At 35.6% G+C, this 21,580-nt stretch overlaps 1 protein-coding gene across 5 annotated transcripts in view; it reads left to right on the top strand.

Moving 5' to 3' along the window:
* WNK3 (WNK lysine deficient protein kinase 3) overlaps positions 1-21,580 on the top strand; it is a 152,580-nt gene that overhangs the window by 18,534 nt on the left and 112,466 nt on the right. For all 5 annotated transcript variants that reach the window (XM_041740785.1, XM_041740784.1, XM_041740783.1 and 2 more), the window contains exon 2: positions 4,321-4,975. In XM_041740785.1, coding sequence (XP_041596719.1) covers positions 4,439-4,975 — 537 coding nt within the window. In that variant the 5' untranslated portion in view covers positions 4,321-4,438. The remainder of the gene's footprint in view (positions 1-4,320; positions 4,976-21,580) is intronic.

The raw sequence follows: 21,580 nt of genomic DNA, 5'->3' as shown, positions 1-21,580 counted from the left end.
TGGTCATGGCCTCTGTTTTGCAAATCAGTTGACCATAAATGTTAAGGTTTACTTCTAGACTCTCAATTCTGTTCCATCTATCTACAAATGACCCTTGAACAATGTGAGGGTTAGGAGCACCAACCTCTGTGCAGTGGAAAATCTGCATATAACTTGACTCTAAAAACTTAGTAATAATAGTGTACCAAAGCTTTACCAATAATGTAAACAATTGATTAATACATATTATGTATGTTATATGTATTATGTACTGTATCCTTACAATAAAGTAAGCTATAGGAAAATGTTATTAAGAAAAAGGGGAAAGCAAATTCCCAATACCATAATACATATATCCACATATGAATGGACCTGCACAATTCAAACTCATGTTATTCAAGGGTCAATTATATATATATCTATCCTTATTTTGTTCAATTCTAATTTAATTCTTTTGTGGTAGGACAGCACACTTTGTTTGATTTCAATTCTTTTAAACTTACTGAGATTTATTGTATAGTATATGATTTGCTCTGGAAATTTTTGCATATGTGCTTGAAAAGAATGTATATTTTGCTCTTATAGGAGTGTTCTGTAGATGGCCATTAGGTCAAGTAGGTTGGTTGTATTGGCCAAGTTTTCCAGATTATTTTTGATTTTCTGTCTAGTTCTGTTCATCACTGAGAATGGGGTATTAAAATCTTCCACTGTTATTATTGAATTATTTCTTTCCCATTTTGTCATACTTACAGATGTCCCTCCTTGTCTCTAGGAAAATTTTTGTCTTGGGTTGGTTTTTAGAATTAAGAGGACTGAGGGAACACTCATTTCCCCATTCCTCTTAATTGTTTCTTCTTATCCTTGTAGTTTGGGAAACCAGGTGACTAAACATGTTAGAATTATTATACCAGAGCAGCACTATTGGTTCCTCTATTTTTATATTAGGGTTCTGAGTAAGAATTAATTTTTAAAAAGAGGTTATGCAGTTAAAAATGTTTGAAGGCTTTTTCCAACTTAAATTTTCTAGTTTTATCTATTTTTGTCTGCTTAGAAGTCTTTTTATCTTACTTATGGATCATTGCTCTTGAGGTTTCTGGATAAGTGACCGTTAATTAAGTGAAGTGAATAATATTATTCTTAAGAATATCTCACCTAAAATGTTTACATTTGAGGAATATGAGTAAAGGGCATACTAGATCCTCTGTATATTCTTGCAGGGCTTTTTTTTCCCCCCAAGTCTAAAATTATGTTAGAAAAAGTTAAAGAGAAAATCTCTACCTCACTGAGGCATTGTTAGATGCTTTTTCTCACTTGGAGGTGATACTCGTCTTATTAGATGACTTTCCAAGTGTATTGATTTGTCAGTGTAACCTCAGCACCTTTTAGCTCTGGTATTAATTAACAAGTATATCCTAGTACTGTCATCTGATAGGCTAATTTCCGTGGGTTTTTATAGATTCTCCTTTTGCCTCACAACCATATTCATTTAGATAGTAAATCTTGTATTTAGTATTTCCTTAGCATGTCTGGAATCTGCCCCCTCTTGCCACTATTTTCATTCAAACCTCAGCATCTCTTTCCTGGATTATGGCAGTAGCTCTCTAACTGGTATCCCTATTTTACATTGTATGGCATAGAAATCTTTGATGACTACTGCCTCTCTGTCCTCATCTACCTGCTTCTAATGTGTGAGTAAACTATTCATGGTACCACTCATATACGCTTACTCCACACTGTTTCATGACTTTGCTTGTGATCTTCCCTTTGCTTGGATCAGCTAATTTTCTTTTTTTTTTTTTAATTTTCTTTTTTCAAGACTCAATTTGTGTATCTTTTCCAGGAAACCTTACTTAGAGTATCTGACTTCAGGTTTTGCATGTAGATATCCAGTAGTCCCAGAACCATTTGTTGAAAAGACTGTTCTTTATTGAATATTCTTGGCACCCTTGTTGAAAATTAAATTGACCATGAATATGTGGATTTTTTTCCTGGACTGTTTATTTTTGCTCTGCTTATGTATACATCCTTATGCCAGTACCACACTGTCTTAATACTATAGCTTTGTAGTAGGTTTTAAAATTGGGAAGTATGAGTCTTGCAACTTTGTTCTTTTTCAAGATGGCTTTGGTTTTGGCTATTCTGGGTCCCTGGAAGTTTTATATGAATTTTAGGATCAGCTGGTTAATTACTGCAGAGAAACCAGCTGGAATTTTGTATAGGACTTGTGTAAAATGTATAGAACAGTTTGGGGTGTTTCTCCTCATTTTGTTATAGTTCAGGGAGGTTTTTCTTCAGGTTTTCAAATTTGATAGTTCTGTATATTCTTGGTTTGACATGACAAGTTGTGCCTTTTAGGGCACATAACGTGATAAAGGTATATAGGCTTAACTTTGTGATGCATGTTTGTGGTGAGAAGGGAAGAATTTTCTTATTGATAGTTTACCATTTTTGAAAAAATTTTTCTTCCTTATAGGTTCACACATTCATTATGGAAAGTTTTAGAAAATACAAGAAAGCAAAAAGAAAAATGTTCATAATTCCACCATTCAGAGTTAATATAGTGTGTACATGTGTGTATGGAAGCTTGTTGTATGTATTTCTTTTTTCATTTAACCATATAACATATAGGGAATGTTTTTTCATCTCACTAAAAACTGCAGTGTTTTTTTTTTAACTTTTTTTTTTTTAAGTAGACTCTGCTCAACATGGGGCTTGAACTCATGACTCTGAGATCAAGAGTTGCATAGTCTACTGACTGAGCCAGCCAGGCACCCCAGAATTGCAGTGTTTTTTTTAATGCTATGTCACATCTCATTTTGGTATTTAAACCTCTATTAGGCTTATGTTTAGGATAGTTTTTCCAAATTGTGTTGTAGTTAAATCTTTGCCCAGATTCTTGACTATTTTCTTTTAAAAGATTTTATTTATTTATGAGAGACACACACAGAGAGAGGCAGAGACATAGGCAGAGGGAGAAGCTGGCTCAATGCAGGGAGCCCGATGTGGGACTCAGTCCTGGGACTCTGGGGTCACGTCCTGAGCCGAGGGCAGACACCCAGGCATCCTGGTTCTTGACTATTTTCTAAGCAAATTCCTATAAATGAAATTACTGGTTCAACAGGATGCATAGATGCATATTTTTAAATCTTTTTTTTTGCCATTTTTTGGATACTGTGTTAATATTTGGCAGCAGTTTCTTTCTGCCAATATCTGAAGGTAAGCTCATAAACAAGTATTTGCATTATTTGAAACTACCATTAGATGTTCATAGCAGCATTATTCACAATAGTCAAAAGGTAAAACAAAACAAAAACAACTCAATCCATTTACCAGATGAATGGACAAACAAATGTGGTATATCCACATGATGGAATGTTGTTAAGCCTTAAAAATGAGTGAAATTCTGATACATGCTACAACGTGAATGAATTTTAAACATTATGTGAAGTGAAAAAGCCAGACACAAAAGGATTCATACAAAATATTGTATGATTCCACTTATATGAAGTACCTAGAATAAGCAAGCTCATAGGGACAGAAAGAAGAATAGAGATTACCAGAGGCTGGGGAGATGGGGAGTTTAACAGATACAGAATTTCAGTTTGGGATGATGAAAAAATTCTGGAAATTGTGAATGTACTTAGTGCTACTGAATTGTACACTGAAAAATGGTTAAATTTGATATGAAGTATACTTTACTACAATAAAAATTACTACTGGATTAATTTCAGAATTTTAGATAAAAACCACTTTTTTGGTGGTTTATTTTATGTGTTTATGTGTTTATTTTACTTATTGTGGGTTATCTACCTTGTAGCTAGGTGAACTCGGAGTTTGGATACTTGTTTTAAATATGACAGACTGGGATCCCTGGGTGGCTCAGCGGTTTGGCGCCTGCCTTCGGCTCAGGGCATGATCCTGGAGACCCAGGGTCGAGTCCCACATCAGGCCCCCTGCATGGAGCCTGCTTCTCCCTCTGCCTATGTCTCTGCCTCTCTCTCTTTCTCTGTGTCTCTCATGAATAAATAAATAAAATCTTTAAAAAAAATAAATATGATAGACTGATAGATAGCTGGTGCTGAGAACTAAGTTCCTAACCAACATTTATGCAATATGAAGATTTACTGAGCTATGTATGCCAAGTAGTCTGCTGGGCACTGAGGACTACAGTGGTAAACAAGATAAGACGCAGTCCCTGGAGTCTCCTGGTTGCTAAGGTTGGACAGAATAAGAACAAACTTCTTATTAAGAAAAAAAAGGATTAAACAATCAGGTGACTTGTTTTCTCCTTAATGATTTCCTTTGTGGGGTGATTTTAAAATATCCTTTTCCCCCTTTCAGGTTGCTATGGAAACATAAGACTACATAAACGGAAGTCTGTTCTGATAATTCTGATACCTGAGATGTAACTGGACTAAAGAGTGGAATAGGAAAAATTGTAGTACCAACCTCAATTACAATGGCTACTGATTCAGGAGAGCCAGCTAGTACAGAAGATTCTGAGAAACCTGATGGAGTTTCACTGGAAGACAGAGCTCCTCGGGTTGTAGCAACTTTAACGGTGGAAGCCAGACTGAAGGAAAAAAGTAGTGCTTTCTCTGCTTCTGGGGAAACTACAGAAAGGAAAAGATTCTTCCGAAAGAGTGTCGAGATGATGGAAGATGATAAAGTTGCTGAATCTTCCTCCAAAGGTGAGAGAATGAAGACCGCAATAAATATGCCAAGAGTGGAAAAGCTTCCGACAAACGTGCTAGCAGGTGGACAAGAAGTCAGATACGGACAGTGTTCAAAGGCAACCTCAGAGTCCTCAAAAGATGGTTTCAAGGAGAAAAATGAAAAGGAAATAGAAGAAGAAGCAGAAATGAAGGCTGTAGCTACTTCTCCTAGTGGCAGGTTCCTGAAATTCGACATAGAGCTGGGAAGAGGAGCATTTAAAACAGTATATAAAGGATTGGACACTGAAACCTGGGTTGAAGTTGCTTGGTGTGAGCTGCAGGTGGGTACATAGTCTCCTTGGTTTTAATAAATTTCAGTTTTAACAGGCCTGGCCTTCTGAATGATCCAGGATTAATATATATCATGGATTAAAATAAAATTAAAGGCTTGTCCCCCACCTTCCTGAAATTATGCTCTTTTCCTAGATATTCTGAGAACCCATGGCAGCCTTTTTTTTCCTCCTGTTGTTTTCCCTTCTGTTTTAAAGGGGGAAACGTCTATGAGTGTTTTCTTTGGGAAAATAACCCTAATTTATTAACTTTGGTACATCTCCAAAACTCTTGAGGTCTCACTTTGAAAACTTTTAGTAAGTGTATGCTTTTAGTTAGTTGATTGTTGTACTAAGTATTTGGGAACATGGTATGTCAGGGATATATTTCGTGTGATACATCCCTTTTCTCTTTTTCTTTCAACAGTTTTTTTTGGGTTTACATGGTGTTTTTCAGAACAGAAAATGTTAAGCTTGATTCTTGGAGGACTTCTATTAATATAAACTTGTCTGTGCTTTAAATTTACCTCAAAGAGGATCTCTGGAAGAAATAATCACTAGAACCTGCTGAGTGAGGTAGTCAACTGGAATGTGTTTAGAAAGGAGAAATGAAAACAACAGAATAGTTGAATTACCTAGATATTTGGTTCCATAATATTTATGTGGTACTTTTAACTAATGAAGGTCTAAATGGGAACAGAACATCATAGAAGGGGCTATAAGAAGAATTGTTTTAGGCAGATGTAGTTCAAATATAAAGAAAACCTTTGTGACCTCAGTCAGCTCATGGGAAATGTCAGTGTTCACACGAGATGCTTAAAATTAAGATTGAACAGAGCAAGTCACTAAGTACAGGTTTTTGTTATTCACATTCCAGTGGTCTCTGTTCATGTTGATGTATATGTAGGTGCTGTGATTTCACACATTCTGAATTTGCTGTAGGTTGCCATTTATTATTTTTTTTTAAGATTTTATTTATTTATTCATGAGAGACACAGAGAGAGGCAGAGACATAGAGGGAGAAGCAGGCTTCTCACAGGGAGCCCAATTTGGGACTCAATCCTGCCCTGAGCTGAAGGCAGACTCCCACCGCTAAGCCACCCAGGCATCCCTGCTCATTGCTCTTTACATAGGTTGAAATTTAGTCCAGATTCCTGCATTTCTAGGGAGCTTTTTGTTTAACAACATGGTTTTGAAACTTCACTGTTTATAAGTTAGTGTTTGTTTCATATGCAGATTCCAGAGCCTATTGTCAGAGGTTCAGATTCTGTAAGTCTGGGATGGGAGGCCAGACTGCAATTTTAACAAGCTTTTTAAGTGCTTTGAATGTAGAAAGTCCCTTAGCTCTCTGGAATGCAAGTTAACTAGCAGTCAAGCCATTCTAGTAGTTCTTGAAAGATGTGTGCATCTGTGGATTTGCTTGGTTTTCTTCTCCCTCCCTTGTTCCCCTTTCAGAATTTATAAGGTCTGTGTCAGTAGAAATATTAGGTCATGTGAACAAATAAACATCAAAATCACCTGAAATTCCACTTTTCTGAGGATACTTTTAAACATTTTAGTTTATATCTTTCTGGGCTCTCTCTTTTTTTTAAATTTTATTTATTCATGAGACAGAGAGAGAGAGGCAGGCAGAGGGAGAAGCAGGCTCCATGCAGGGAGCCCAGTGCGGGACTCTATCCTGGGGACTCCAGGATCACGGCCAGGGCCAAAGGCAGGCGCTAAACCGCTAAGCCACCCAGGGATCCCCTGGACTCTTATTTTTCTTCAAAAATGTATATATGACTATTTTTTCCCCACAAAGTGGGATTGTTACTATAAGGTTTTACAAAACCTTTTCTTTTTACTTATCATGAACATTTTTCAGTACCAGTAATTGTGAATTTACATTATTATTTTTAATAGACACCCTTATAAGTTATTTAATCAGTCCTCTATTGTTGGACATCCTGAATTTTCTCCAGTATTTCACTATTATAAACATGGTTGTGATCAACATCCTTGCAGATATAGTGAAAATTATGTACATTTTAATTTCATCTCTGCATTGTGATATTGGTAATGCTCATTTTTTAGTGATGCTCTGTAAATTGGGGAAATAATTTCCATTCACTTGGTAGTAGGATACATAGTAAAAATATGTCAAGTATTTTGCAAATTGTATAGCCATGCTAAAGGATGCTTAGGTAAAACTTAAAATATTCTAGTGGTAGAGACTGCTTAGGGGAGTACCTTCTATCATTCACCTGTGGAGAGACTGAAAGAGCCCATAAGGTCTCACTATTCAAAGTATTCAGACCATACTTTGAATAGTGATGCCCTGGACCAGCAGCATGGACATCACCTGGGAGCTTATTAAAACTACAGGTTCCTATGTCTCATTCCAGACCTACTGAATCAGAATCTGCTTCTTATTGGCATCCGTAGGTGATGTACACACAGTAGGCACAGTAGTGTTTGAAAAGCCTTGAAAAAAGGTACCAGTGCAAGAGCTAGCTGATCAGAGGAGGGGTTCCCTTGATACACCAACATGAACTTTATATTATATCATATATACTGATTCCTGATATCTGGTCCAGACTTTCCAAATCAGATTCTCTAAGAGAAAGGCCCCAGGACCTTTTTTTTTGAAAGTTTTCCAGTTGATTAGACACATAGCCAGATTTGGGAATATCTCATGTGGAGCAAATGTTGTAAATATATAAAATACATTTTAATTTGCATTGAGAACAATTGCAGTTTTCTATTCTGAAAGGAATGTCAGAATTAGTGGATTTAATCAATACAATTTTTAGACATAATTTTCTGCATATTTGGAATTAGGAAAAACTACCTTGAGTACGATGCGGTTTGTAATGTATAATTTCTCATATTTTTTTCACAAAGTCTTATTATATAGTTAAACAATTTTCTAGAAAAACATCCCAGTCAATAATTTAAAGTATTCCAAATTCTTCCCCAATCTTTATGTGTGTGTGTGTGTGTCTGTGTGTATAATACAAAGAATGAGTATGTCCATACTTTTGTTATCAATTTGATATGTATTTTCTATTTATTAACATCATTAAAATATTTAAACTATATTTTATTGCATTTACAACACCTCTTGCTTAAATCTTCCCTGAAATTAGCAGTTCTTTTCTTTTTTAATTTTATTTTTTTGCATGTTCTATTTAATAGCTTAACAAAAGGCTTTTACACCTTTTTCTCTTAATGGTATTCCCCCCTACTGTGGATATTTGAGCCTTGTGTAGCAGTTGTTAAAAGCTCCATGTACATTTGTTTAGAATACATTGACCTTATGGCAGTGCAAAGAATCGGGAGAGAGAGATTTTATTTTATTTTATTTATTTATTTATTTTTTAACATATTTTTTTAATTTTTATTTATGATAGTCACACAGAGAGAGAGAGAGAGAGAGAGAGAGAGAGAGAGAGAGAGGCAGAGACACAGGGAGAGGGAGAAGCAGGCTCCATGCACCGGGAGCCCGACGTGGGATTCGATCCCGGGTCTCCAGGATCGCGCCCTGGGCCAAAGGCAGGCGCTAAACCGCTGCGCCACCCAGGGATCCCGAGAGAGAGATTTTACTGCTGATATTTGACTTTGAGGATGTTAAACAAACCAACCCTTTGATGATATAGGTCAGATTTAGGATTTGGCTGTAAACATCTGCATTTCAACACTTTGTCATATTTTATGGTCTCTATAACTTGATTTATGCTTTAGTGGAAAGGCTGATCTATTGTTCTTTGTAAAGAACTTGGTAAATTGGTAATTTACCGTGAGTCAGGGCTATCAGTCATAAGTTCTGTCTGGAAGACTATTTTAGTTCATAATGTTGAAAGACCTGGTCAGATGTTACTGAAAGGCTTGCTTAGTAACTCTTAGAAGGAGTCAATCACAACAATTTGTAATATTTTCCTCTTGCACTAACAACTTGAAAATCAACAGCACTCTCCTTTTACACATGGCAACATAACCAGTTTTAAAATTGTGGAGAAACTTATTTTTCCATTTTAATTTCATTCACTATCTAAAAGCACTTTGGGGAAGTATATTTTTCAATACCAGCCCTACAGTTAATTGTAAAATTAGAATTAGATAACATGAAAACAGCTGAATTTCTAAAAGAAAAATTTAAAAAAATATATGCTAGAATTTCTGTTTCTGAATAAATATTGTGGTCCAAAGTATTCACTCTGGGATACTTTTGTTATTTTGCTCTCAAAATATTTTTTTATGGTCTTCTTGGAAACGTTTCCAGATTCTGTTTGAGCCACATAAGAAAATACTTCATTACACATAGGCACACCCAAAATAGTGATATTCAGTTTGATTCCCCTCTCTCTTCATCTGACCTTGCCCTCAAAGTGGAATACTCTCATGGACAAAGAAGATTCCATTGAAGGGAGGAGAGATAAAGCTTGCTTAAATATATTTGTTCTAGTCTCTTTGTTTAAAAACTGGTCACGTAAATTTATCAAGTATAAACCAAAGGCAGATATTTTCATAAAATGACAAAGGGTGAGAGTGGCAGGAGACAGACTTGGTCTGGGAAATATCATTTATTTTCTTGGTTCAAAATTAGTTTTGAGCTAACTGATGGCTAAGAGAACAAATTGATATATCTAGTAGACTGAATAATTTTGCACTCCAAAGATGCCCATGTCTTAATATCTGGAATTTATTAATATGTTACCTTATATTGCAAAAAGGACTCAGTAGATATGATTAAAGATTTTGTGGGGGGTAGATTACCCTGAATTATCTGGGTGGATCAAAGATAATCATAAGGGTCCTTATAAGAGAGAGGAAAGATGGCCATGGTCTGAAGGAGATCTGATGATGGAAACAGGTTGGAGTGATGTGATTGATGGAAGTGGGCCGTGAGCCAAGGAACGTGGTCAACCTTTAAAAGCTAAGAAGGCAAGGAAACACATTCTTCCTTAGAGCATGCAGAAGGAACACAGCCTTGCCAATACCTTCATTTTATTCTAGTGAGACTCGTTTTGGATGTCTGATCTTCACAAGTAGAAGATAATAAATTTGTGTTGTTTTAAACCACTAAATTTATGGCAATTTGTTACAACAGAAGTAGGAAATGAATGCAATACACACAGCTGCCATTCATCTGTCCATTCATTCAACAAATAAATATTCAGTTCTACAATGTGTTAGAACTGTACTAAGTACTAGGGACATAATAGGGAGAAAAGGCAGACACAGGCACTATTTTCATAAAACTTACATTAGAGAGAATTTATAGTAAGAAGGCGGCTTAGAGGGGCTCCCTGGATGGCTCAGCAGTTTAGTGCCTGCCTTGGGTGTGGTCCCAGGGTCCTGGGATCGGGTTCCGGGATCGGGTCCCGGGATCGAGTCCCGCATCAGGATCCCTTCATGAAGCCTGCTTCTCTCTCTGCCTGTGTCTCTGCCTCTCTCTCTCTGTGGCTCTCATGAATAAATAAATAAATAAAAATCTTTAAAAAAAGAAGGTGGCTTAGAGATTAGAATTAGTGAAAAGATCAAAGGGCTGTTAAATATAGATTTTTTTTTTGAAGGGAATAGTAGGGTTGGGAGTATCGGCAATGTGGATACCACTCCTTTACTACTTTATTTTCTTTTTTTAACTTTTTATTTTGAGATAATTTGCTACTAACTAAAGAGTTGCAAAGGTAGTATAGAAAGTTCCTGTATGCCACTCACTCAGTTTCCCCTTATATTGATATCTTAACCAGAGAACATTTATCAAAACTTAAGAAATTAAAATTATAATAATATTGACTGAATGAAGTACAGAACTTATTTGAAAACTTAATTTCACCAGTTTTCCCACTGATGTCCTTTTTCAATGCTGTGATCCAATTTAGGATCCTACATTGCATTTAGTTGCTACATCCTCTTAGTCTCTTCCAAACTGTGACAATTCCTCAGTCTTTCCTTGTTTTTCATGATCTTGAACTTTCATTTTTTAAGATTTTATTTATTTATTCATGAGAGAGAGAGAGAGAGAGAGAGAGAGAGGCAGAGACAGAGGCAGAGGCAGAGGCAGAGGGAGAAGCAGGTTCCATGCAGGGAGCCTGATGTGAGACTCCATCCCAGGACTCCGAGATCACGCCCTGAGCGGAAGGCAGACGCTGAACTGCTGAGCCACCCAGGTGTCCCTCATGATCTTGAACTTTTATTTTATTTTATTTATTTATTTATTCATCACACACACACACACACACACACACACAGAGAGAGAGAGAGAGAGAGAGAGAGAGAGGCGCAGAGACATAGGTAGAGGGAAAAGCAGGCTCCATGTAGAGAGCCTGCCGTAGGACTCGATCCTGAGAGTTTTGAGCCAAAGGCAAGAGGCCCAACCGCTGAGCCACCCAGGCGTCCCTGATCTTGAACTTTTAAAGAGTATTGCTCAGTTATTTCATAGGATGTCCCTTAATTTGGGTTTGTCATTTTTTCTTGTGATTAGATTTAGGTTATAAATTTTGGGAAGAATACCACAGAGGTGTTACAACCTTCTCAGTGCATTGTAGCAGGGGGTACATGATGTTGGCTTATTTTTTATTTTTTATTTATTTTATTTTTTTCCCTCTCCTTTTATTTTATTTTTTTTATTGGAATTCAATTTGCCAACATATAGCATAACACCCAGTGCTCATCCCATCAAGTGCCCCCCCTCAGTGCCCATCACCCAGTCACCCCCACTCCCTGCCCACTTCCCTTTCCACCACCCCTTGTTCCTTTCCCAGAGTTAGGAGTCTCTCATGTTCTGTCTCCCTTTCTGATATTTCCCACTCATTTGTGATGTTGGTTTAGATTATTGGTGATGATAACCTTGGTCACTTGGTTAGGGTGGTGTCTAATAGATTTTTTTCTATTGTAAAATTAATATTTTTCCCTTTGTAGATTAATATCTTGGGAGTAGATACTTTGAGACTATCAGGGCCTGGGCCAAAGGCAGGCGCTAAACCACTGAGCCACCCAGGGATCCCCTCCATTTATCAAAATTAATGTTAATTGAGGACTGTATGAGTACCTGGATAGGTACTTAATTTGAATATTTTATTTAATCTTCACAACAATTGTATGAAGTAGAGATGACTAATTTTCAGATGGTGGAACTGAGGTTTAGATACATTGAGTAAGTTACCCAAAACGGGAGAGCAGGGAGTTGTATTCATCAAGTGTGTATAAATGTGTATAAAACATTTACATAGATGATTTAAGAATTTCCCCCTCAGTTATTTGAGTAGATCATTCTTTTGTTTTTAATAATTTTAGAATATGCAGTTTCATAAATGGACCCTGTTTAAAATACAGTTCTTAAACTACTAACGATCAGGGGCTACTTAATAGTGTCATTTAAGAACACTCTCTGGCTTGGGGCCTCTGAGGAACAGTTTAATGGTTGGGTTGCCTTGGCTAAATGTCTGGCCTTCATCTCTATCAGTGTCCAGAGGTGGTTGGACATGTTGGTGAGACTGAGTTGTGCTAATTCAAAAGCCTAAATCTAGGACAAATTTATTAATTTAGAATGAGGAGTACAGTTGGTAGGTCAAATGGTCTAGTTGTTCTGTAGGCTAGGTACATGGGATGCTAAATTATAATCAGTAACTGGCTAGGTAAGAAAAGAGTCAGAACAAAGGAACTAGAATTCCCTGTGTGTGTTCTTTAGCAAGACAATAGAGCAAGCACATGAACTGTTTGTTCAGGTCCTGACCGGATGAGGACATCCTCTTTGTTCAATGGTACTGGAAGACGAGTGAACCTGGTTCTGTATTTGGTTCATTCCCTTTCTGGTGTGCTTTCTTGATGTGCTCTACCATCGATGAGCACTTTTTAAAAAGGTATCAAAAAGGTGCTGTCTAAAAGCTGTAAAATGCTAATATGGCCAGGCTATAACTATTACATGCTGATTTCATCATTAGTACTTTGGTGTTACCACTTGCAAATTACCATTATCCTAGTGCGTGTTTATTTCATATAGCTTTAGTTCTAGGATGCTATGCTGTCTCTCCAAGGAACGTGGTCTGTGAATGAGGTGTCTGCAGTCATTGCTGCGAATACTGCTTTTGAGAGGTGAAGTGATAAACTAGAAACTGGTCAGGATTCAGAATATGGCAGAGCTGGGTTCCAGTGTTGCCTGTGCCAGTTGGGTACCTCGGGCAAGCTAAGCAGCTTAACATTTTGGAGCCTTCTTTAAAAAGAAATGTAATATTTTTGATATGCAAAAGACAATAAAGAATAACATGATGGAAATTTTGTACCTACTGCTCAACTTGAGAAATAAAAATGCTGAGGATCAGAGATAATGATTGTAAAATGTGGCACATGTTTGAGTGTTCAATAAATGATAGTGATAAGATATTGAACAGCCTCATATTTATTCAAAATATTCATTGATAGACTGCTTTTTAAGTTAAGCATCATTTCGGAGCCTTCATTGTGGTTTCCTTATTTGAACAAGTTACAATACAGCTTTTATAACATTGTTGATGACTTCTTTTTTTCACCTTTGCAGAAACAGAGCCACATAAGCCACGGACCTGGTTATGTAGTTCATTGTTGGTGTTTGCATTAAGAGCCATAGCTGATAAGGCTATAGTTTACATTTTGGAAATGAAATGCTTCTTTTTTTGTTTTGTTTTTAAGTTTTTATTTAAATTCTAGCTAGTTAACATACAGTGTAATATTAGTTTCAAGTATACAATATAGTGATTCAGCACTTCCATATAACATCCTGTGCTCATCACAAGTGCACTCCTTAATCCCCATCACCTATTATTTAACCCATTCCTCCACCCACCTCCCCTCTGGTAACCAACAGTTTGTTCTCTAGTGATGAGTCTATTTCTTGGTTTGCCTTTTTCTTTTTTTTCCCTTTGCTCATTTCTTTTGTTTCTTAAATTCCACATACTAGTGAAATCATAAGGTAATTTGTCTTTCTCTAAAATTAGCATAATACTCTCTAGCAGCATCCATGTTGTCTCAAATAACAAGATTTAATTCTTTTTTTTATGGCTGAGTTATATTCCATTGCATATATATTCCACTGGTAGGTTTACTTTTCACTCACTGAATTAGAAGTGGATCTTGGAAGATCTTGGCCATCCCTTTTCAGTGGAGTTTACCTCCAGCAATACATCTGGGATAGCAGTTATAATTCTGCAAAGATGTTTATTCCTAATGCTGACTACCTTTGATTCCTAGGATCAAAGGATAAGATAGAGTAGTTTAGTTTGGCACATGAAAGACTTGTATTCTATTAATTTAATCAGAAGGCATCAAAATTTATTCATTATTCTTCAGAATAGATCTGCTGACTTATCACAAGTAGATGACTTCCAGCTAATTATAGGGAGATTTAGGACTTAATTAGTCATCTTAAGTTAGATAGAAAAGCATAAGTACTTATTTCCAGGTCTCTTCTAAGTGTAGCATTCTTTGCTCTTGTTCTTGAAGTTTCTTAGCTCTTTTAGCATTTAAAAAAAAAGTTCAGATGCAATTGACATGTAACATTGTGTAAGTTTAATGTGTATGATACATTTATATATTGCAATATGATTGTTATAGTAGCATTAGCAATTTATCATGTCATATGTTTATCATTTCTTTGTGCTGAAAACAGTTAAGATTTAGTAGCTTAGCAACTTTGAACTTTATAATTAATCTTCAGAACTTATTTATTTACTAGTTGTATATTTATGTCTTTATTTTTTATTTTATTTTTTTATATTTATGTCTTTTTTATATATATTTATGTCTTTAAACACCATCTCTCACATTCTTTCCTCCACCCCCTGGTAACCACTATTCTACTCTCTGTTTTTACAAATTAATTTTTTAGATGCTACATTTAATGATATCACACAGTGTATCTCAGAAAGATATCTGCACACTGATGTTCACTGTAGCATTTTTCACAATAGCCAAGGTATGGAAACAATATATATATACACACACACACACACACACACACACACACACAATGGAATATTATTTAGCCATGAGAAAGAAGGAAATCCTGCCATTTATGACATGGATGGACCTTGAAGGCATTATGCTGAGATAAGTCAGATAGAGAAAGACAAATAATGTATGAGTTCCTTAACTCTTTTTTAAAAGATTTTATTTATATATTTGAGAGAGGGAGATCACTCATGAGCAGGGGGAGGGGCAGAAGGAGAGGAAAAGGGACAAGTGAACTCCCCATTGAGTGAGGGCCCTGATGCAGGGCTGGATCCCAGGACCCCAGGATCACGACCTGAGCTGAAATCAGATGCTCAACCAACTGAGCCACCCAGAAGCCCCTTAACTCTTCCTTAAAATGACTTTTTTTGTTGTGGCAAAATATACACATTAAAATTTATCATTTTGGGGCGCTTGGGTGGCTCAGTTGGTTAAGTGTCTGACTCTGGATTTTGGCTCAGGTCATGATCTTAGGGTCTTGAGATCGAGCCCCACATTGGGAAATAATTCAGTGGCATTGAATGTATTCAATTCAGTGGCATTGAGTATATTCACATTGTTGTACACCACTACCACCTCCCATCTCCAGAACTTTTTATCATCCCAAACTGAAACTGTATACCCATTAATCAGTAATTCCCCCTTCCTTATTCTCTCAGTCCCTGGTAACCACTATTCTACTTTCTGTCTCTATGAATAAGCCTATTCTAGGTATCTTGTAAAAGTGGAATGTGGAATCACACAATATTTAACTTTTGTGTCTGGGTTATTTCACCTAGCATAATGCTTTTAAGTTTCATATATGTTATAGCATGCATTAGAATTTCATGCCTTTTTAAGGCTGAACAATATTCCATTGTGTGTGTGTGTGTGTGTGTGTGTGTATGTATATGTATACACACACTACATTTGTTTTATCTATTTTTGTTGCTTCTTCCGGCTGTTGTGAATAATGCTATTAAGAACATTGGTGTAAAAAAAAAAAAGAACATTGGTGTAAAAATATCTGTTTAAGTCCCTGCTTTTTTTTTTTAAATTTTTATTTATTTATGATAGTCACAGAGAGAGAGAGAGGCAGAGACATAGGCAGAGGGAGAAGCAGGCTCCATGCACCGGGAACCCGACGTGGGATTCGATCCCAGGTCTCCAGGATCGCATCCCGGGCCAAAGGCAGGTGCTAAACCGCTGCGCCACCCAGGGATCCCTAAGTCCCTGCTTTTAATTCTTTTTGGCATGTATCTAGAAGTGGAATTGTTGGATCATATGGTAATTCTATGTTTAATTTTTCAGGAATTGCCATACTGTTTTCCACAGTGGCTCTACCATTTTAGAACATTACTACCAGCAGTGCACAAGGGTCCAATTTCTTCACATCCTTGCCAAATCTTATTTTCAGTTTCTGTTTTGTTTTGTTTTTTTTAATAGTCATCCTAATGGATGTGAAGTGCTATATCATTCTGGGTTCGATTTGTATTTCCCTAGTGACTGGTGATATTATGCCTCTTTTCATGTGCTTCTTGTTAATTTATATTTCATTCTTTGGAGAAATATTCAAGTCCTTTACTAATTTTTTTTTCCTTTACTAATTTTTAAATTGGGTTGTCTTTTTGTTGTTGAGTTGTATGAGTTCTTTATATGATCTGAGTATTAACTGCTTATCAGATATATGAATTGCAAATATTTTCTTCCATGCTGTGGATTATCTTTTCATTCTCTCTCTTTTTTTTAATCTTTTCATTCTCTTAATAGTGCCTTTGATGTTCAAAAGTTTTAAATTTTGAGTAACTCCAGTTTATTTTTCTATGGTTGACTCTGCTTTTGGTGTCATATCCAAAAATGCATTGTTGGGCCCAACGTCATGAAGCAGTCCCCTCTGCTTTCTTCTAGAAGTTTTTATTTTTAGCTCTTATGTTTAGGTCTTCAATACATTTTGAATACATTTTTGTATATGATGTAAGGATCCACCTTCACTTTTATTGCATGCAAATACCCAGTTTCCCCAACCGTTTGTTGAAGAGACCGTCCTTTCCCCATTGAATGATCTTGACATCCTTCTTGAAAATCATTTATTTGACCATATATAGAAGGATTATTCTTGGTTCTGTAGTCTATTCCACTGATATTTTTGTCTGCCCTTATGCCAGTATCACACTGTTTTGATTACTCTAGCTTTATAGTAAGTTTTGAAGTGAGGAACTCCAACTTTGTTCTTTTTCAAGATTTTTTGGGTATTAGGTCCTTCGAGATTTCACATGAATTTTAGGATTTTTTTTCATTTCTGCAGGAAATGTTATTGGGATTTTGATAGGAATTACATTGAATTTGCAGCTCTCCTTTGGCATTGACACTTAACAATATTAAGCCTTCCAGCAATTAAATTCCATTTATTTACGTCTTCTTTAATTTTAATGATGTTTTGTAGTTTTCAGTGTTATAAAATAACACCTCCTTAATTAAATTTCTTCCTACATATTTATTCTTTTTAATGCTGTTGTAAATGGAATTGTTTTCTTAATTTCCTTTTTGGGTTATTAATTTTAGTTTATAGAAACAACTGAATTTTGTTTTTGTTTTTTTTAAATTTTTCTTTATTTATGATAGTCACACAGAGAGAGAGGGAGAGAGGCAGAGACACAGGCAGAGGGAGAAGCAGGCTCCATGCACCGGGAACCCGACGTGGGATTCGATCCCAGGTCTCCAGGATCGCGCCCTGGGCCAAAGGCAGGCGCCAAACCGCTGCGCCACCCAGGGATCCCCACAACTGAATTTTGAATGTAATTTTGTATCCTGCAACTTTACTGAATGAGCTTTAGTGTTTGATTTTGAGTGCCAGGAAAAGGAAGCTTACTACTTATTCATGAAAAAAATGTGATATATTTCTAAGTTAATAGAAATAATGGAAATTAAAAGTAAAATATATGAAAAACCTAAAATAAGATGGAAGAAGTAAAATTAAGTATATCCTGTACAAAATCAAATATGTTTGTATTGCATTTACTTGTTAAAAAACTGAGACTGTCAAATGGGTTTAAAAGACAGCCCAGGGATCCCTGGGTGGCGCAGCGGTTTGGCGCCTGCCTTTGGCCCAGGGCGCGATCCTGGAGACCCGGGATCGAATCCCACGTCGGGCTCCCGGTGCATGGAGCCTGCTTCTCCCTCTGCCTGTGTCTCTGCCTCTCTCTCTCCCTCTCTCTCTCTCTGTGACTATCATAAATAAATAAAATTAAAAAAAAAAGTTAAAAAAAGAATATTCAGTAGATCTTTATAAAAATAAATAAATAAATAAATAAATAAAAGCCCATAATTGCACTGCTGGGGATTTACCCCAAAGATACAGATGCAGTGAAACACCGGGACACCTGCACCCTGATGTTTATAGCAGCAATGTCCACAATAGCTAAACTGTGGAAGGAGCCTCAGTGTCCATCAAAAGATGAATGGATAAAGAAGATGTGGTTTATGTATATAATGGAATATTACTCAGCCATTAGAAACAACAAATACCCACCATTTGCTTCAATGTGGATGGAACTGGAGGGTATTATGTTGAGTGAAGTAGGTCAATCAGAGAAGGACAAACATTATATGTTCTCATTCATTTGGGGAATATAAATAATAGTGAAAGGGAATATAAGGGAAGGGAGAAAAAATGTGTGGGAAATATCAGAAAGGGAGACAGAACATAAAGACTCCTAACTATGGGAAATGAACTAGGGGAGGTGGAAGGGGAGGTGGGCGGGGGGTGGGGGTGGTGACTGGGTGATGGGCACTGAGGGGGGCACTTGATGGGATGAGCGCAGGGTATTATTCTATATGTTGGCAAATTGAACACCAATAAAAAATAAATTTACAAAAAACAAGACAGCCCATATATGTTGTTTACTAAAATCATACTTAAGACAGTGGTAAATAAAAGTTAAAATAAAGGTATGAACAAGAAAGAGAGAGGCATGTCAATATTAATATCTATCACAGAAGCAAGGAAATAAAGCATTAAACAGGATTTTATGAAATTATTTACTTCATAGTTTAAGAAGATATATAAAAGAGCCATAGGCACAAAAAATATTTTGGCTGATAATTTAAACTAAGAACCTGTAATAGATTCAAGGAAAATGGATAAACATGTGGCTATAGTAGGAGATTTCAGGTCCTATTATTTCAAAATAGGACAGATCTAGTAGGCAAAAAGAGAATAAACATAGAAGAACTAGATAGTCATTTGATGGCTATATAGTACTTTATATCCTTCAAAGAGAATATATATATATTTTTATTAAAAAGTTGGTTAAATATGTGGCCTAAAGAAAACATTAAGTTAAAGAAAAGAGATTTTATATTTTGTATTACTCAGTAAAATTAGAAATAATGAAACAACCAAAATATTCTTAATTGGAAATCAGAAGTAACACTTCTAGATAAATTGTGGATTGAGGGTAAAATCAAAACTGAAATTATAAACTACCAAGAAAGCAATGAAAAAGAGGACATTACAACGAAATTTGTGGATCATTGCAAAAACTATACCCAGAAGAAAATTTATTACCTAAAATGTCTTCATTATTAATGAATAATAACTAGAAGGGATGTTGTACCCTTGAGAGATTAGGGAAATAACAAAATAAAGCAAATTAAAGGAAGAAGGAATTAAAGATAACTGAAATTAATTTAAAAATTGTAAACTTAAAAATATGATAAATTCTACTCATTTTGGCTTTCTGAGAAATGATCAATGAACCTAATAAAGAGGGCAAAATACATGAGAGAAGTAATGACAAATGAAATATAGCAGTGCTTTGGAAAAGAGTCAAAGAAGTATAAGAGAACATGATGTGCAACTTTGTCAACAAAATTTTTCCAATATTTTCATATGAGACATTTCAAATACAGAGCAAAGTTGAAAGACCTGCCTGGGACATACATTATATCCACCATCTAGATTCTACCTATAACATTGATAACACATTTTAAATCTTAAGTAATGGCTTGTTCTTAAAGTATAATTCAAAATGTACTCAAGAGTAGAAAAGTTGAATAGGCCGGTTATTATAGAAAGGTGATTTAAATTCTTTTTGTTGTTGTTAATACTGGGACAAGGAAGCACCCAAGAATATGCAGTGCAGCATTGTTTGTAATAGAGAAAACTTGAATCAACCCAAATGTCCATCAGTAGGTGAATGGATAAATTGTGGTAGAACTATATAATAAGATACAATGCAGTAGTTAAAATAAATAAACTGGAACTGTTATACATATCAAAGTAGGTAAATACAAAAATGTTATATTGAACAAAATAATTTGCAAAAGGAACAGAACACATGATAATCACCTGTATGAAGCTTTAACACTTATAAAATTAATTTGCTTATGGATACAAGCCTATAATAAAAATATTTTTAAAACATGCATGGATTAAAAACCTAATTCAGATGGTTACTTCTCGGATGGGAAGGAAGGGGATAGAATCAAGGAGAGATACCTAGGGGACTTCAACTATGTCTTAAGTGTCTTGTTTAAATGGAAGTAAATTTGGCAAAATGTTAAAATTCAACAAAGCTGATTGTTATACCTTACTCTTTATGTTTTAATTTTCTTGTAATTCAAAAACAGAAAGCGAGTAAATTCAGAGCTCAATCTCTAGGTAACCTTTAAGTGACAAGTGAATCCAATATTAAAACTATTTAACCCCAGTTAATTTCATGAGGCCAGTGTAATCTGAATACAAATCCTTATATTTTACAAAAAAGAAAAGTATAGCTTAATCTTACATATGAATATAGATCTTAAAATCCTTAGCAAAATATTAGCAAATAAGACTCACCAGTGGATCAAAAGAATAATGTGCTGCACCTAGGTAGGCCTTGAAGATTTTAATAGTTTTGTATCAGGAACCTATCAAGAAACCATATGATCACATCAGTGGGTGCTGAGAAAACATTTGATAAAATTCAGCAGCCACTCCTAATTTAAAAATAAAAGTAAAGTAGGAATGTAAGGAAATTACTTCAAAATGTTAAACTTTGCAAAAATAAAAACAATAAGCATTGTAAGATGTGAGATAATAATACTTTTAATTAAAATACAATAAAAGGCAGTGATAGCTGTTATCACCATTTTTTTTCCAGTATTGTGGATGTCTTAGCAAAATCAGAAAGAAAATAAACAGTACTTTGTAAAAGAGATAACTTTATCTTTCCCTGTTGGTGATAGAATGTAATACTTGGAAAATCTCAGTCTCTAATACCTTTTCTCTAGAGAAAGAAGAAGAAGATAGAAGGAAGATAGAAGGTATAGGATGACAAGGTGAAGGTCCAAGCCATAATTTGTATACTTTCTCAGAGCAATGATTGCCTCAAAGCAGCAGAGCAAGAGTCAAGCCATACCCTTCTCACATGATAAGAAAAACAGAAACATTACAAGAAAACTGCAGACCAATATCCCTCGTGAACATAACATTAGTACATTAAATCCAGCAATATACAGAAAGGATAACATGTGATGACTGACTATGGGATTTTCCCAGGATGGCAAGGATTATTTAAAATTTGAAAGTGAATGTAATTCAATGTATTAAGAGACTATAGAAGAAAAAAACAATCATTTCAATAGATGCAGAAAAAAACATTTGAAGAAATTTAGTATCCATTTCTG

Source organism: Vulpes lagopus, chromosome X, assembly GCF_018345385.1.
Source record: "Vulpes lagopus strain Blue_001 chromosome X, ASM1834538v1, whole genome shotgun sequence".
NCBI classification, from domain to species: Eukaryota; Metazoa; Chordata; class Mammalia; order Carnivora; family Canidae; genus Vulpes; species Vulpes lagopus.
This window is presented reverse-complemented; position numbering and strand designations above follow the sequence as displayed.